Consider the following 19,676-nt stretch of genomic DNA (forward strand, 5'->3'; position numbering starts at 1 on the left):
TTACTTTAAAAGATTCTCTGTGCTGATGTCTATTGCGCCCAAACACGCAGTCGTGGTGCCTTTTTTCTATTGAACCTGACTTTCCTGTATTATTTCGCTTCAGATTGATGTCATTACTCCTCCTTCAACCACTGCAGCATAGAAATCTAGCAAATAGAGAGGTTTGGGGGAGGAGTTATGACATCAGATCGAAGCTGAGTGCTACCGATATTTCTCCAAGGTGCATACGCCCTTGAAAAACCTTGAAAACCTTGACAGTTTTAAACGTTGAAAAAAATGGATGTTTTTTTGTGCTTGAAATCAGTAGAAAATAATTAAATTGTGCTCATTTTTTTTTCAAGAATATTTCATCAGTGCAATTTTTTGAACGTGTGTTCGATATGCAGCATCACGAAAAATTGCTTCCTGTGCTTCTGAGTTCAATCTTTTTGCATCTTTGGCCACTAGAGGGCGCCTGTGATGCAGGGAGTGTTATTGCTGCTAATTTGATAAGTGTTTTCTTACTATAATTTTTCATTATTACTGTCTAGTTTTAGGTTTTTTTACTTCACTTTATCATGTAATTTAGTTTTATTGTGTTTTGGGGGCTCATTTTAGCTGTTATTGTATTCTTGAAGTGTTTTTGCATTTTTTGGAGCTAAGCCTAACATGTGGTGATCTCCTGGTTTTTGATCTTGTGTGCTTTATTGGGTGTAGCAACTCTGTTTATTTACTGCTGTTTTTAGTATTTATTCTGTTTTTTTGCATTTTTATCTTTCTGTTTTGCCTTTTGGAACATATTCACTGAGTAGAAATGGGTGTTATATGCATTATGAAAGAGGTAAAGATTGGGAAGGGGGACAGGTGGATCTCTTGTGATTTATGTCATATGTTCTGCCTGTATAAGGGGGAAAATGAGTCTGTTTTTGAGGAGGATTATATTTGCACTAAATGTGCTGAACTCTAAGACTTAAGATGCTAGTTTTGGAAGCCCAGTTAGCATTAGGGTGTAGGCCAGTTGTAGAGGGTATAAATGTTCCAGAGATTCAGGGGGAAGTTTCAAATGAGGAGTTAGATTGGGAAACTAAGGGTGTAATTTTGGGGGACTCTGTGGTAAGGGAGGTGGGTAACACAATTGGGAGAGTAAAGCGTAAGGTGGCTAGGTGTTGTTTACCAGGGGCTCGGGTAAAAGACGTTAATATGGTTGCTGAAAAGAAGGGAGTATTGAATAAGGAGGACATGGTTACTTTGTGGGTGGGAACAAATGATGTAGGCCACAGTAAAAATGAGGAGTTTTCTAGGGAATGGGAATCCCTGTTGGATAAAGCAACCAGCTTTTCGACGAATGTCCAAGTGGTTGGTTTGCTTCAAAGGTATGGAGTGCATAGGAGCTGGCTAAATCAACGTGCGAGGTGTATGAACTTGCTACTGAAGTCAATTTGCGAAAAGCGCAGTATCAGGTTCATTGATGTATGGAGTCATTGTAAACGGGATTGGATTGCTAGGGATGGCCTGCATCTGAGCTCTACAGGGGTCAAAATGGTTAGTGGATTAATTTTAAGGGATTCGGAGTGAAAAAACTAAGTTGGAATGGGGGGCATGGTTCAAGCATCAGGTATCGAGAGAATGAAATTTTTTGGGTATTGCTAGAAATGGAAATAAAGTGACGAACAAGAGTAGTAATGTTAACAATTGTAATTTAGGAAATTTCAGGGTGTTAAATAAAAGCAACTTAGGCATGCTTAAAGTTTTCTATACCAATGCTCGCAGTATTAGGAACAAGATGAATGAATTGAAAAGCATAGTTATGGATGAGAAGTTGGATGTTATTGGAATTACAGAGACATGGGCTACCGAATCTCTTCTCCAGGGAGACTAAAGAAGCTCTTAATTATAAGCAAGCCACTTTTCGTCAGTTTAAAGAAACTGGTCAGAGTGCGGAGAGACTCCAGTATGGTAAGGCAAGGCGAAATTTTAAGTATTTGGTACGGATTCAGAAAAGGGAATTGGAGCAAAGGCTGGCAGATGACATTGATGGGAACCCTAAGAGGTTTTTTGCTTACGCTAATTCTGGGAAAGCTCGAAACAGTCAAATTGGGCCTTTGGTTGATGAGTATGGAAATTTAATCCAAAACGATAGGGATATTGCAAATGTTCTGAATAACTTTTTTTCCAGTGTGTTAAACGATAACTGTATCTCAACAGTTGACACTAACAAGACACAAGCTATTATACAGCTTGAGGATTTTGTATTTTCCAGGGAGGAGGTTTTATTTCATTTGAAAAAGATTAAAGCAACTAAAGGTCCGGGACCAGATAATATTTATCCAAAAATTTTAGTTGAATGTGCAGAGGAATTAGTGGATGTTATTTTGAATATTTTCAATGCTTCTTATAACTCGGGGACGGTGCCAGAGGACTGGAAGCTGGCTAACATAACGCCACTCTTCAAGAAGGGGTCTAAAGGTCTTGCTGCGAATTATAGACCTGTAAGTTTGACTTCGGTGATTTGTAAGACTTTCGAAACTTTGATCAAAATTAAGATCATGATGTTCTTAGAGACTAATAGTCTGTTGACTAGTTTGCAGTATGGTTTCAGGAAAGGTAAATCCTGTACTACTAATTTATTGCATTTCTACGACAAGGTTACCTCAGCTTTAGATAACAAAAAATGTGTGGATGTTGTTTATATTGACTTTCAAAAAGCTTTTGACAAGGTACCGCATGTTGCTCTTCTCAGCAAGTTAGCTGACATTGGAATAGGAGGAAAAACTTTACTTTGGGTTAGAAATTGGCTTACTGGTAGGAAGCAAAGAGTAGTTGTGAGAGGAAATCATTCTAATTGGAGTGATGTTTTAAGTGGGGTTCCTCAGGGATCAGTTTTAGGGCCTCTTTTGTTTATTATATTTATAAATGACATCAATGAAAATATTTCTGGAAGCATGAATTGTTTTGCTGACGATGTAAAAGTTATGGGGATTGTCGAAAATGAAGAACAAGTAAAACAGCTGCAAGAGGATTTAGATCATATTACTAAGTGGGCAGATAAATGGGGTATGGCAGTTAATGTAGGGAAATGTCAAGTGCTACACTTAGGTCATGGAAATAAGCGTATGAGATATCATTTACAGGGTTCAGTCATAAATCAGGCAGAAAATGTTATGGATCTGGGTGTCTTTATAAATCAGGACTTCAAGTTTAGTCAACAGTGCAGTATTGCTAGTAACAAAGCCAACAAAATGCTTGGGTTCATCAAGAGATCTATTTCAAACAAATCTAAGAAAGTTCTTCTGCCTTTATATAGGAGTTTAGTAAGACCTCATTTGGAGTATGCTGTTCAGTTTTGGTCGCCTTATCTGAAGAAAGATATTTTCGTATTGGAAAGGGTTCAAAGAAGGGTAACTAAATTAGTAAGGGGACTCTCAGATTTAGATTATGATACCAGACTTAATAGGCTTAACATGTATAGCCTGGAGCAAAGGAGAGTCAGAGGGGACATGATTCAGTTATTTAAATTTATCAAAATGAAAGATGTAAATGGATTAAATTTTTGCGGGGAAAGCAGGACAAGGGGTCATTGTTTTAAGCTATTTAAATCTCAGGCTAACTTGGAAATCAGGAAAAACTACTACTTTAGCAGGGTCGTGGGCACTTGGAATAGCTTACCGGAAGAGGCGGTAATGAGCAAGGGAGTGGATAGCTTTAAGAGGGCCATTGATCTTCATTGGGGACTAATTAATTGACTAGGACCAGCCTAGCTGGGCCCAGAGCCTGTTGCTGGTCGTCACATTTGTATTTGTTGTATTTGTATCTTGTAAATATTTTGATATTTTTGGCAATCTGAAGTTATTTTAGCATACGCCACCATAGATTAGCTAATTTGTTGTTTAATTTCAATAGATAACAAACTACTTTTTTCGGAACCATGACAACATTGCACATTGCACTTGCTGGGACTTCGCGGAAAATTTCTTGTCGTCTTTGAGATTTCAATTTTTTACATCTTGTAAATATTTCGATATTTTTGGCAATTGGAAGTCATTTTGACATACGCCACAACAGATTAGCTTATTTTATGTCTAATTTCAATTAATAACAAACTACGTTTTTTCGGAACCATGGCAACATTGAACTTACTCGTACTTCGCGCAAAAGTTCTTGTCGTATTTGAGATTTTAATCTTTTTGCATCCTGTGAATATTTTGATATTTTTGGCAATCAGAAGAAATTTGACATACGCCACAACAGATTAGCTTATTTTTTGTTTAATTTTAATACACAATAAACTTTCTTATTTTTAGAACCATGGCAATATTTCAACTACTCGAACTTCGCGAAAAATTGCTTCTCGAGTTTGAGATTTCAATCTTTGTGCATCCTGTAAAATTTTTAATATTTTGTGTAATCGAATGTTATTTTCACATATGCGATCTTAGACTAGCATATTTTATGTTTAATTTTAGTTATATTTCGTTTTAGTAAATAATAAATAAATTAATTTTTATAAAACATGCCAACAATGAACGTACTTCACGAAAATTCTCGTGTTCGAGATTTCAATCCTTTTGCGTCTTGCAATTATTTTAATATTTTTCGAAACTGGAAGCTATTTTGACATGTGCTACCTTAGATTATATCATTTAATTTTATTTCAAAATAACCAAAAACTGAAATACTTTTGTATTTCTTTTTATCCTTATTTATTATTGAAAATACTCATGAGCATTTTCAATTTGAATATATTTCTATGATTTTGAACTTGCACATTTATTGATTACATTAAGCTGTTCAGTAAAAAGCGGGCTCAAATTTACAATCAGTGTTTTTATCACTTAAGCAGCATTTGCATATTTTTGGGTGTGGGGATTTCAATAAAATATTTTCTTTCTTACTAATTTTTATATATACTTGAAAACAGTTACAATACCTTGGTGGCAGAACAACTGATACATACATATTGTTACAAATCCTGTAAATAGTAATTATTGTAGTAACGTAACCTGTAAATAGTTTCCCGTAATGAATATACAACCCCTTTTCATTCCGCTAAAGTATGCGACCCCCTATTTCCTTTTCTTTTCATTGATAAAATTTGATAACGGTCTACGCATTTCTGGAAGCAGAAAGAATGTTGTGGAAAATTCTTCGATGTTTATAAAAGCGTCCTGCTGGATAAAGAGGGGAGTGAGTTTCGATTGAGGATTTCGAACTGAGAGTGTATTAGCTCTGTTTATAGCGAAGCATTTCGCTGTGTTGTTTTCGTATTTGGAAGTAAATACGTGTGTAAACGTTGAGTTTACGGTGTTGTGTGATAGTTGCTTAATTGCTGATGAATAATTTAGCAGTTGTTGACGATCTTTCCTGTACATAGTGTAAATAAATTTCCTGTGCTTTATCAAGAACTGTGTCTTCATTTTCAAGAAAGTGGAAGTCGCACCGAATCCGTTACAATTTGGCGCCCAACGTGGGGCTACTTCTGGACTTTCTTGGAGTAAGTGTGACTTTGGACATTATTTTCATAAAGACTTTTTAAATTTGAGCTTTGTTTTTATGGTGATTACTCGCGCAATGGATGAACAATTAAAACAACTTCTTGACGCAATCACCTCTGTGAAAAGTGATTTGACTGCAAGTTTTACTGCAAATCAGGAACAATTGAAAAATGAATTAGCGACTAACCAAGAACTGTTAAATAGTGATTTCACTGCTAAAATTACTACAAGTCACGATGAAATGAAAAGTGACCTAACGTCGATGAAAACCATGATGGAGAATCAACTAACCGCCATGGGAGATAAAGTCGATGCCCTGGAAGAAAAATTTGATACTGTGGAAGAGTGCATCGCCAATATGGAAAATAAGTTGAAGAAGAAGACAAGAAATTGACTTCATTTAAGGAAGAAATACTTAAGGACGTGGAAAGGAGATTGGCGACCGCGGAAAGCAGCTCTGTACAGTTTGGCGCTCCCACATCTGTTGCTCGACCGTCCATTAAACTGGCCACATTTGATGGGAAAAGTTCGTGGCAGGTGTACAAGACCCAATTCATGATAGTGGCGGAAGCGAACGGATGGGACTCTGCTACCAAGGCCTGTCATCTTGCAGCATCCCTGAGAGGTGACGCAGTGGACATTCTCCAGACCCTTCCGGACAGCCAGCGCCTGGATTTCGCCGCCCTCACATCTGCGTCGGAGCTTCACTTCGGTGAGAAGTGCCAGAAAGATTTCAGCCGACTCCAGTTGAAGTCCCGTTTCCAGAAAACCGGGGAAACCCTGCAAGAGCTAGCGGCGGACGTCGAGAGATTGTCTCATCTTGCTTTTTGCGACTGTCCTGCGGATGTTCGAGACAACCTGGCACTCAACTACTACATCGACGGGGTTCGAGATCCGGAAATCCAGAAAGCTCTACGGATGGCGGATGTCAAAGACCTGAATTCTGCTGTTGTGTATGCGATGAAGTTGGAGGCCGCCCAGCAAGCAACCCGCAAGGATCGCCATTCAATCCGCGGCGTGAAAACTGATGAGCCTGATCCGGTTTCGTCACGCTTTGCTGAACTGGAAAAGCAAATAAAAGAAATTGCAGGAATCCTCAAAAGGACTTCGGCTCCCAAGTACCAAAATGGACAATCACTTAAGTGCTGGAAATGTGGCGGCGAGGGTCACTAACGAAGAAACTGTGAAGCTCGCCAAGAAACCAGAGGGAAGAGCACCTCTCCCTCCCAGGTCCAGGAAAACTAAGCCATGGCAATCTCGCGGGGCGGAGGTCGCCAAATTGGAATGAGCCCCATCTTAAAGTTTTCCAGTTTTCATCGACGAGTGGCGGCAGTAATGGACTGTTTGTTTACGCATACGTAAACGGGTTTCCCTGCGAACTGATTATTGACACTGGAGCCAATGTTACAATCATTAGAACAGATGTAGCTCGTCAATTTGGACTCAACATTCTATGGACGCCACCCTGCGTTACCCTCCAAACTGTGACAGGTGACAAGATCGAGATTGAAGGTAAAGTAAACTTAGAAATTGTGTTTGGAAATGCCACTTACCATCATACGGCATTCGTTGCTGCTATCACAGACCCCTTCATTCTCGGATTGAACTTTTTGAAGAAATATGACTTCACTCTCGACTTCAAGACTAATGAGCTGCACTCGATGAGAGAAGACATAGCCGTTTTCCCCGCAGAAAGTGATGTAAAATCCGCTCATCAAATAATAGCCCGAACAGATTTATCGATTCCCTCAAGGTCAGAATCATTAATACCTGGCTCCATTGAAGAAAGCAATAGTTTTCGATTTGGACTCATTGAATACCCCAACTTAAGCAATAGCCCAAAAGGAGTGCTGGTAGCATCTACGCTGGTGGACCTTTCTAAAGATGTAATTCCTGTGCGAGTTGTCAACGTGAGTGAAAGGCCAAGGAATATCCGGAAAGGTGAAGTAATGGCAACTTGTACTCCAGTAAACTGCATCATTAGAAGAATCAATTCCCACGAGACTGTGTCTTCTGAGTCCTTGACATCGAAGTTAACTGGGAGTGCACCCTTATCGAAAGATCAAAGAACTGCTGCGGAACAATTGGTGGATGACTTCAAGCATCTGTTTTCATCTACATCGGAGGATGTTGGCCATACGAATTTAACGCAGCATAGGATCTACACTGGAGAACACCCCCCTATTAAACAGCATCCAAGAGGACTACCGTTCGCCAAGAAGGAAGAGGTTGAGACCCTCCTGAAAGAGATGAAGGAGAATGGTGTAATCGAACCGTTATCCAGTCCTTGGGCCTCTCCCATCGTCTTGGTCCGAAAGAAAGATGGCTCCACCAGATTTTGTGTCGATTACCGACGGCTGAATGAAATCACCAAGAAAGACAGCTACCCTCTTCCACGGATAGACGACACCTTGGACACTCTTTCCGGACACAAGTGGTTTTCGACCCTGGACTTGAAGAGCGCTACTGGCAGGTTGAGATACACCCTGATGACCGAGAGAAGACAGCGTTTACAACTGGACAAGGCTTGTGGCAGTTTAAAGTGATGCCCTTCGGCCTCTGCAATGCACCAGCTACGTTCGAGGGTCTTATGGAGACAGTGTTAAGAGGACTTTCCTACGAATCCTGTCTGGTCTATTTAGACGATATCATCATCGTGGGATGCAGTTTCGAAGAACATCTGGCAAATCTTAGGAAGGTGCTGCAAAAGCTTAAGGAAGCCAATCTGAAGTTAAGCCCGTCCAAATGTAATTTGTTCCGCCAGGAAGTGAACTACCTTGGTCACATCATCTCTTCTGAGGGTGTACAAACCGATCCAGAGAAGGTATCTGCGGTCAGGAGTTGGAGTCGTCCCGAAAACATCCATCAGTTGCGAAGTTTCCTGGGGCTCTGCACCTACTACAGGAAGTTTGTAAAGGGTTTTTCCAACATTGCCCGACCTTTGCATAAGCTGACGGAGAGCAAGCAAAAGTTTGAATGGTCCAAAGAATGCGAAGATGCATTTCTACGCCTGAAGGAGGCTTTAACATCAACGCCTATCCTCGCCTATCCTCAGCCTGAAAAATCCTTCATCCTGGACACTGATGCGAGCAACGAGGGCATCGGAGCTGTTTTATCCCAAGAAATTGACGGAAATGAACATGTCATCGCTTACTGGAGCGAATGCTGGAGCAAATGCTTTGAAGCAATTGCTGGATGCAATTGCTTCAAAGTCGGAGCGAAATTACTGCGTCACCAGAAAGGAGTTACTGGCCATAGTGAAAGCTGTAGAACACTTCCATCATTACCTCTACGGCCGAAAATTTCTGCTTCGGACAGATCATGCCTCATTAACTTGGCTTTTGAACTTCAAAAATCCGGAAGGCCAGATAGCCAGATGGATACAGCGGCTCCAGGAATATGACATGGAGATCAAGCATCGAAAAGGGTTATCTTACGGTAATGCTGACGCTTTATCAAGGAGACCCTGTCCTGAGAACTGCCACTATTGTTCCCGAATTGAGAAACAGTATGGAACGACTAGCCCTACCACCTATCAGGTGACAGTGACTCCAACATCATCAGAACCTGATCCATGGAGTGATGACCAAGTTCAAAAAGATCAACTTGAAGACCCCGACATAAAACCAATTTTAGAGTTCATGGAAAGTGACAGTCGACGCCCTAGCTAGCAGGACGTTTCCACCTTCACTCCTGCAACAAAAAGATACTGGGCTTTATAGAACTCACTCCATTTACGGAACGGCGTGCTACACCGGAAATGGGAATCTGACGACGGCAAAACATCTAGGTGGCAGTTACTACTTCCTCGATCAAGGATTTCAGATGTTCTGAAAGAAATACATAGTAGTGCGACTGGAGGACATTTTGGTGTCTTGAAAACCCTCAATAAAGTTCGGGAGCGCTTCTTCTGGAGCAAGGCGAAGGATGACGTGGAGAAGTGGTGCCATTCTTGTGATGCCTGTGCTGCTCGTAAAGGACCGAAGAAGAGAAGCAGAGGGAAGCTACATCTGTACAACGTTGGAGCTCCTTTCGAACGAATTGGGATCGACATCCTGGGTCCTCTACCAAGAACTGCTGATGGGAACAAATACATTCTCGTTTCCATCGACTACTTCACCAAATGGCCAGAAGCATATCCCATTCCAGATCAAGAAGCTACCACCGTAGCAGAAACTCTAGTCCAACATTGGATCTCGAGATACGGAACACCTTTGCAGATTCATTCCGATCAAGGGAGGAATTTCATCTCTGCTGTGTTTAAGGGCCTATGTCAAATTTTCGGAATTGAGAAAACTAGGACAACACCACTACACCCACAATCGGACGGCATGGTGGAGAGATTTAACCGCACAATCCTGAATAATCTCTCACTTATGGTCTCCAGAAATCAACAGGATTGGGACAAGAAGCTACCTTTGTTCCTGCTGGCCTATCGCAGTGCTGTCCACGAGACTACCGGATATGCCCCATCTCAGATGCTCTTCGGACGAGAGCTTCGGCTACCTTGTGATCTCGTCTTCGGTCGTCCTCCGGATGCGCCTTCATCGCCTGAGGAGTACATCCAGGATCTCCAGGCCCGGTTGGAAGACGTTCATAACTTCGCACGAGAGCGAATCAACATCGCGGCAGAGAAGATGAAGACCCGATACAACACAAGGTCTACTGGACATGAATTCAACGAAGGCGACAAGGTTTGGTTATGGAATCCCATCCGACGGAAAGGTCTTTCACCCAAATTGCAGTCGCATTGGGATGGACCCTACAAAGTCCTTAACCGACTGAATGACGTCGTAGTGAGGATCCAAAAATCACCTAATGCAAAACCTAGGGTTGTACATTATGATCGGTTAGCCCCATACTATGGCCATTGTTCATGAGTATTACGTAAACAACCATGGTTGATAACATAAAAGTTGTAGATAATTTTTGCTTTTAATGTTTAGTAATATTTCTTGTTATTATTGTGTTTTCTGTATCTGTTAGTTATTAATTAATGTGTATATTTGTAAACTTGTGATAGAAGTTTGGCACCCTTTCTGGGGATTGTACTGCCCGGGACGTGCAGTCCTTAGGAAGGGTGTTCTTACCTCTAGGTAAGATTATCTTTTTCTATTAGCTGGTTTTTTGCGGTTGGCTCTACTCTGCAACGCAACACAACACAACCATTGAACTACAACAAAAGTGGACTGTATAACTTTTATTATGATTAATTTCATACACTTGAGAGCAGCATTCTTTCAGCCGCTCTGACCTTAAACTCCCTGAATTGGTTGCAGCCAGAGGTTTTTAACTAAACATAGGTGGCACTTTAACATACCGGGCCACGTTGAAACATATATGGTTTCAAAAATTATATGATAAACTATAGAAAAAAAAACAATTGAGAACTAACTACTATCAAGTATACATTACTGGCAAAAAATATGAAATACACATTATTAAAGTTTGTAAAATAATAAAGCAGATGTAAAGAAGCCTTTTTTTAAAACAATTATTTACCAATCCATTAGTAACAGTCACCTAAAGTTCATCAGTCCATATTAGGCAAAACTACTACTTTATGAATTGGTCGGCGAAAAATTCCAGTATCGGTCTTTATGTTAACAACTCGCACATTCTGATCCGAACCAGGGAAAACTTCCATTACTCTACCTAACCTCCACCATAGAGGAGGAACGTTGTCCTCTTTAATTAAAACTAAATCATTTACTTTAATATTTGATTGTTCTCGTACCCATTTGGATCGCTGTTGCAACGCGGAAACATATTCATGTAACCATCGTTTCCAGAAACTCTGAAAAATCTGTTGAGTTAATTTCCAGCGATAAGAAGGGGGAATTTTTTCGTTGAGAAGATTTTCTTCTGGTATTGAAGAAAGCGATGTACCAACCAAGAAATGCCCAGGAGTAAGAGCAGACATTTCGGATGGATCCTCTGACAAAGGGCTCAACGGTCGGGAATTTAGACAAGATTCAATTTGTGTCGTTAGCGTTGAAAATTCTTCCAAAGTCAATTTTTGGTCTCCTATTGTACGTTTTAGGTGAGATTTAGCGGATTTGACAGCTGCCTCCCAAATTCCTCCAAAATGAGGGGCGGAAGGTGGATTAAAGTTCCATTTAATTCCCTCGTTGGCGAAATAATTATGAACGGGTTCTTCCTTCTGGAGAAGTGCAATAACTCTATTCAATTCTTTATTTGCAGCTACAAAATTTGACCCACAATCCGAAAATACCTCACTTGGTTTTCCTCGTCTCGCCACAAATCGTTTTAGTGCAGCTATAAAACAGTCTGCAGATAAATTGCCAACAATTTCAATGTGCACAGCCTTTACAGCTAAACACACAAAAATACAAATGTAAACTTTTAAGGTTCTAACCCCGCGGCCAGATCGCGGTTTTACTAGAAAGGGTCCTGCAAAGTCTAGACCGATTTTTGAAAACACTCGTGATGGCATTACTTTAGCACGCGGCAAATCAGACATCACCTGGGTTGCTGTTTTTCCCTTGAGTTTGAAACACTTAATGCATTTCCAAATTTCCTTTTTAATGGCCGACTTAGCGTTAATTATCCAAAACTCCTTACGTATAACAGATAACAAAAGAATAGTACCCGCATGTAAATATGTTTCATGATAGGAGCGAATGATAATGGTAGTTAAGTGGTGATTCTTTGGCAGGAGAATGCGATGTTTTCTTTCATTTGAAAAAGGAGCATTTTCCAGTCTACCACCAACACGTATTACACCATCTTCATTTATAAATGGCTTTAAGGAAAGTAATTTACTATTGGCAGAAAGTGGTTTTTTATTCTCCAAATGAAGATACTCAGTGGAAAACTCTTGCTTTTGAACTATCTTCACCAACATATTTCTAGCGGCTTTCATTTCATCACTAGTCAGATAGCCAATGTTTCGATTTTTGGGATATCAAGCATTTTTAATGAAACATAGGCACCATGCTATCATGCGGCGTAATTTAACATATGATGAAACTTTAACAATTATTGGAAAATCAACAGACGATGTTCCATATAAACACGAAGCCTTTTTTCGCTCTTCTTTTAGAGCGTCCGTTGACGATGGTACTTCTACATGTGGAATTTCCTCGTGTCTAAGCCAATGAGGACCAGACCACCATAATTCAAACTTAAGCAGTTCAGAGGGTAAAAGTCCTCTACTTGCACAGTCTGCTGGATTTTGGTCTGAAGGAATCCAGCGCCAGTGTTGAATAGGAAGGATCCCTTGTATTTCAGAAACCCGGTTAGCAACAAATATTTGCCAACGTGACGGCTCAGATCTTAACCATGCTAAAACGATTGTGGAATCTGTGAAGGCGTGTATTGCATCAATTTGAATATGTAATGACGAAAGAACGATTTGTAGTAAATGCACTAACAACACAGCTGAGCAAAGTTCAAGGCGCGGAATCGATATTGTTTTCAATGGTGAAACACGAGTCTTCGATGTCAACAAGCTAACTTGATGACTGGACGTATCAGAAGATTTTAAGTAAATTACTGCAGCGTATGCCTTCTCAGAGGCATCACAAAAACAATACAGTTCAATATTAGACGCTTCGTGCAAAAGAACTCTTCGAGGCACAGTTACAGGCTCAAGTTGCGAAATATCGTTGCTATAGTTAATCCATCGCTCCTTAAGCTCCGGAGGCACAGGATCATCCCACGATAACTGACATTTCCACAAATCTTGAATCAAAATTTTTGCAGTTATAATAAATGGCGACAACCACCCAAGGGGGTCGAAAATGCTTGACACACTAGACAAAATAGATCTTTTTGTAGGGAAGGCTCTGTGCTTATCCGAAAAATGAATGCTATACGTAAAGTCGTCGAGTGTTGGGTTCCATCTCAATCCCAATACTTTAATAAATTTAGAATCAGCGGTACTAGAAGAACATGCGGACAAGCCCTCTGATTTGCGTAGTCTTTCCAACACAAACGAATTGTTAGTACACCACTTGTGTAATTTAAATTGTCCTCTTCTAAGGAGATCATTCAGTTCATGGATAAGATCAATCGCCTCCTCTTGCGTTTTAGCGCCAAACAGGCAGTCATCAACGTAAAAATTATGCATGATTAGATCAACTGCCTTTGGAAATCTCGCTGCCTCATCAATTGCCAGTTGTTTCAGGACTCGCGTAGCTAAATAGCTAGCAGATGCGGTACCATACGTGACAGTACACAACCTATAAGTCGAAATTGGTTTAGTGGGGTCATCCCTCCACAGAATTTTTTGAAAATCTCTATCTTCATCATGAATCTCTATCTGGCGATACATTTTTTGTAAATCACTTGTAATTGCAATGTTATGACATCTGAACCTCAATAAAATAGCGAAAAGATCGTCCTGCACCTTTGGACCATTCATAAGCGTATCATTTAATGATACACCAGATGTAGTTTTTGCACTAGCATTAAAAACAACTCTTAATTTTGTGGTGGAACTAGACTCATTAATTACATGATGATGCGGAATACAATAATGAGCATTTTCTTTGCATACCGTATTGTCGATTTCCATATGCCCAAGATCGAGATACTCTGTCATGAACTTTTTGTATTGCAAATAAATGTCAGGCATTTTTAGAAGTCTTTTTTCTAGACTATGAAACATTTTAAATGCGGTGGCCTTGGAGTTACCTAACAGTTTTCTATTAGGTTTAAACGGAAGTCTAACAGAATACCTTCCTTCTTTATTGCGCGTATAATTTTCTAAGAAATGCGTTTCACAAAGCCTTTCTTCCCTTGTAAGCGATTGTGTTGACGGAATTTGTTCTAATTCCCAAAACGACTTAACTAGCTCATCTGTAGTAACACTTAAACTATTAACAGACCTAGATTCTAAGTCACAACAGCTGAGCGTTGTGGCTCCTGCGATTATCCACCCTAATCTAGAACATACTGCGAACTCAAGATTTTCATCCCGTTTTATTACCTCTCCGTTTACAAGCGAAAAAAATACATTTACCCCAAATAGAATGTCTATGCTTTCTTTCTTAAAATAAGAGGGATCTGCTAACAATAAATCCTTATACTCATTAAAACATTTCACAGGCGTAGTTGAATTGGGCAATTCCCCACAAATTTTATCAATTACGTAAGCGGAGGTTACTATCTTAAATTCAGTGTCAAAATGAGAGGAAAATACTAACTCGACTGCTCCATTGCTTAGCGTATTATAACTTCCTAAACAGGAAACTGAAATTTGAGCAGGGTTAATTTTCAATCCCAATTGCTTGGCACATTCTTTCCTAAAATTTTTTTCTGATCCAGTATCCAGCAAACATTTACAACTTATCCACTCATTTTTAAAATTTCTAATCTTAATTACAGCAGTGCATAAAAGAACAGATGAATTGCTATTATTCATACTAGTTCCCAATTGATTACCATATGAATTATTTGCACATACTATAGACGTAACTTCATTTTTGCGATTTAAATCTAAACTCGTATCTACTGAACAAGGAATAAATTCTTCAGCACTTACAGAAGGAAACCTAGGTATCGACCTATTTTCATTTTCTTGATGTAACATACTGTGGTGCCTCTTCCCACATTTGAAACAAGTATTACCGCTTTTACATTTTCTAATTAGATGCATATTAGAGAGGCAATTAAAACACAGTTTATTTTGTTTTACGAAATCAAATCTTTGCGGTACGGATACACTGCAAAATTTTACACACTTTGATAAGTAATGATTATCTTTACAATATGAACATACAGAAACCGCAACCAAAGCGTTAACTTTAGAACTTGTGGGCTTTTGAACTTTACCGACTGAACCCTTACTGTTTTGAATTGTTCTAGCGTAACTTTTTAGAAACTCTATTAAATCTCTAAGTTTCGGAATTTCAGAATTCTTCGACTGGCGTTCCCACCACAATTTAGTGGAAGTATCTAATTTTTGTAATATTAAATACAACATTAAGGTATCCCCAAATTTATCAACCGATTGACCCAGCGTTTCTAATGAACGAATTATTTCATTGACATTATCTACTAAAGTCAACAAAGCAGAAGCGGATTCATTTTGAATGCTTTGAAGATCCAAAAAGCGTTTAATGTGAGCAAAAGTTTGCTCTCTTGTATTTGAGTATCGTTCATCTAACAAATTATACGCAATTTTAAAATTACTATCAGATATTGGAATAGAATTTACAATTTTCGCAGCATCACCTTTTAACGAGGTTTTTAAATATTGAAGCTTTTGAGCATCAGATAGAGATTCATTTTTTGTTACTGTTGCATTAAAAAGATCTTTAAACGTTAGCCAGTCGATAATATTGCCACTGAAATTGGGCAAGGAAAGTTTCGGCAGCTTTATTGTTTCACTTCCGTAATTTGTTTTATCTGCGCTATTTTAACTCCGGTTTCTTCTGCTCGTTCAGACTTTTCTCAGCACGAAATTTAATTAGTATTACTCTTTCGTTATACGCAAAAACATTTTCTAACTCGCTATCTAATTCTTCAAGACTTTCAATTAGCGCTTCAACCTTATAGTCAATATCTTTCAATTCAACCTCTTTTTGCTTTAACAGTTCTAAATCTTCAGATATTTCCTCAAAGTTAACGTTTTGTTCTTTTAGATTGTCTTCAATTTTCTTTACGTAATTTGTCACTGCTCTTCTTACGATAGAACGTTTTGCTTTAACGCGTGTCAACTCAATTTCATTTTCCTTCGCGTCTTTAGACATTTTCTGATTATTTAGCAGTCACTAATTTCAAACTTGAAATCGCTACTCACCTCCTTTCATGTAAAGGCTTCGAATCGTAATGCGTAAGTTATTTCACTCCATGCGTCTTCAACTTGCGTTACATTTCTTCACGAGCCATTCTTTTTAATCTCCGGCTCGACTGACCATGTTCTTACCTCTAGGTAAGATTATCTTTTTCTATTAGCTGGTTTTTTGCGGTTGGCTCTACTCTGCAACGCAACACAACACAACCATTGAACTACAACAAAAGTGGACTGTATAACTTTTATTATGATTAATTTCATACACTTGAGAGCAGCATTCTTTCAGCCGCTCTGACCTTAAACTCCCTGAATTGGTTGCAGCCAGAGGTTTTTAACTAAACATAGGTGGCGCTTTAACAAAGGGGGCAATGTTACAAATCCTGTAAATAGTAATTATTGTAGTAACGTAACCTGTAAATAGTTTCCCGTAATGAATATACAACCCCTTTTCATTCCGCTAAAGTATACGACCCCCTATTTCCTTTTCTTTTCATTGATAAAATTTGATAACGGTCTACGCATTTCTGGAAGCAGAAAGAATGTTGTGGAAAATTCTTCGATGTTTATAAAAGCGTCCTGCTGGATAAAGAGGGGAGTGAGTTTCGATTGAGGATTTTAAACTGAGAGTGTATTAGCTCTGTTTATAGCGAAGCATTTCGCTGTGTTGTTTTCGTATTTGGAAGTAAATACGTGTGTAAACGTTGAGTTTATGGTGTTGTGTGATAGTTGCTTAATTGCTGATGAATAATTTAGCAGTTGTTGACGATCTTTCCTGTACATAGTGTAAATAAATTTCCTGTGCTTTATCAAGAACTGTGTCTTCATTTTCAAGAAAGTGGAAGTCGCACCGAATCCGTTACAATATGAAGAAATGATTTGGATACTTAGCATACTAATAAATGATTTGCAAACCTCTAATATTTTTGAACTTGGGCAGTAGCATAGCCAGAAATTACCTCCTGGGTTGGGTGTTTGGTTATAAACCCTCATATGTATATAAACTACCATATTAGGATTGGAAATATTTGTTAAAACCAAGGGTTGGGCGGGGGACTATATCCTCTTGTTTGTCTTATATCAAAAGGAATCCTGTTTAAACTGGTTACATGAAAATTTTTGTAAATGACTATGTGCTAAGGTGTTTACTGTAAGAACTGTATCTAAAAGGACTTAACTAGATATGCACTGATTCATCTATCACTTAGCTGATTATTTATAATCAACCAGTTTTCACCTGTTAATTAGTAGAAAAATTATTTTTCAATTAAAATTACTTGGTAAGATGGTTAGTTATTTGCTTGCTTGTCGCCCCCCCCCCCCCATCCAAATGTTCGTGTAAATAATATAGTTCAATGAAAAAAAAGTTCAGTTTTACAGAAGGTGATAAAGGAAGTGTATCATTAAAAATCATTATTATGGTTAATTAACAAATTATTCGCCCCCCCCCAATCCAAATGTTTGTGTAAATAGTATAGTTCAATGAAAAAAAAGTTCAGTTTTACAGAAGGTGATAAAGGAAGTGTGTCATTAAAAATCATTATTATGGTTAATTAACGAATTATTCACCCCCCCCCCCATCCAAATGTTTGTGTAAATAATATAGTTCAACGAAAAAAAAGTTCAGTTTTACAGAAGGTGATAAAGGAAGTGTATCATTGACAATTATTATTATGGTTAATTAACGAATTTCTTTCACGTATTTAGCTGCAGGCAACTAATTTGCCTTTTGGTGCTTCATTGCGTTTAACTATGAATGGCCCTCCCATGGTCCTCTTTTTTTTCCTAACTGGTCCTCTTTGGTCTCCTTTTTGACTGAAAATGGTCCTCTTTTACCCTTTTCTATGGCTAAAATGTGTTGGGAGCCCTGGAGCTCTTATTTGGCAAATAGTGATGTAAGTTCTCACGGTTTAAAGATCAAGTTTTAATAATACTGAGTATAGTAACATGTGGTAAATTAAGTTTGAGAGTATAATATTTGTTTAATTTAAAGGAGTATTTAATCACTAATTTTTGAAGACCTCATTTTTTCCTTGAAGAAATCAGGTTAGAATGTGAGTGTTCTTGAGCACCTGGCTGAATAGGAATCAACTGCTTTCCTGTATCCACTTTCTACACTCAGAGAACAAAATCTGGCATTTCAAAGGCATGAGGACACAATGGCTTTCGATTAATATGCTTGGCTTGCAAGAGCAAACATTTTTGTAGTTAGTACGCATTCACTAACTTCAAAATTTACATGGCATTTTCTATTTTAATGGTGCAGCACTTTTTCTGCCAGATGATGCATTGAAAAATTTGTACTTATAGGTGCTAATTATTTTTGACTTGTAATTCTCTCTTCTTTTTTTTTTTTTTAATTTAGATCTAGTCCTCCTCATCCAGTTGATTTCAAATTCGATGAAACTCTTCTGTATGATTACAATGGATCCTTGAAAGCAAATCAGTTAGCCTTGGATGAAATGACTTATGATGCCTTGAAAGAAAAGTATGATTAATTTTAAATGTAGATATTTCTTTCATTGCTTTTCTTAACATCAGGCCTCCCAACTGGTTCCTTTTCTCTCTAAAGGTCTTGTTTTTATTTTTCTTGGGTAGTTAAAAAAGTCTGGTTTTTCATATTTTTCTTTTTTTTTTTCTGAAAAAAAAATGTTGCAAGATTCATTTTTACTGTAATCATAAAGGGGGCCAATAACCTTGCAATTTGTAAAAATGATAAGTGTTTTTATTTGATTTCACTGCTGGCATTTTTTAAAGATGTGGCTCTATCTCCTTTTTCATAAATTTGCATGCTTTCCCCCTTCCCCTGTGGGAAATTTATTGATGCTTAAAAACAATTTGATGGTAGCTTATCTGTCCACAAATTGCGAGATTAGTGTTTTGTGGGATTATTTATATTATGCAGTGAACTGGATTTGCTCTTGAAATTTGTCCTGCATTTTTCAATTGTAATCATATGTGTCCCCTACAGGGCATTGTCTTGATGAAACAACACTTTTTTCTTCATTTGAGGCCGTTGTTTTGAGATTTCATTGTTCAAAGCTACTACAATAGTATGCAGTAATCGCTGCTGATGGTCTGAATCTTTTCAAGGTAATCGATGAATGTAGTACTGTGTGCATCCCAGAATACTGATGCTGTATCCTTGCCAACCGACTGTTACGTCTTTCCACGCTTTGGATTCGGTTCATTGCATTCAGTTCATTTGGCTGTCTGTCAATTGGATTCTGGAGTGTAGGGATAGAGCCATGTTTCATCCATAGTAACATCCTGGCAGAAAAAGTCGACTTTATTAATTACAATTGAATATCGCTAAGCTCTGTTCCCAATCATCAAGAAGTTGTTGCTTTTGATCAATTGTAAGCCCGCATGGCACCCACTTTGCGTAAAGCTTAGGCATGTCCAAATATTCATGCACTATATATCCACCACATTCCTTTGAT

The 19,676-nt window shown here is 38.5% G+C and overlaps 1 protein-coding gene across 1 annotated transcript in view; it reads left to right on the forward strand.

Annotated features, from left to right (window-relative positions):
• LOC129219400 (tyrosine-protein kinase Fer-like) overlaps positions 1–19,676 on the forward strand; it is a 127,932-nt gene that overhangs the window by 73,437 nt on the left and 34,819 nt on the right. Inside the window, exon 8 of the mRNA XM_054853789.1 lies at positions 18,599–18,721. Coding sequence (XP_054709764.1) covers positions 18,599–18,721 — 123 coding nt within the window. The remainder of the gene's footprint in view (positions 1–18,598; positions 18,722–19,676) is intronic.

Source organism: Uloborus diversus, chromosome 3, assembly GCF_026930045.1.
Source record: "Uloborus diversus isolate 005 chromosome 3, Udiv.v.3.1, whole genome shotgun sequence".
NCBI lineage: Eukaryota > Metazoa > Arthropoda > Arachnida > Araneae > Uloboridae > Uloborus > Uloborus diversus.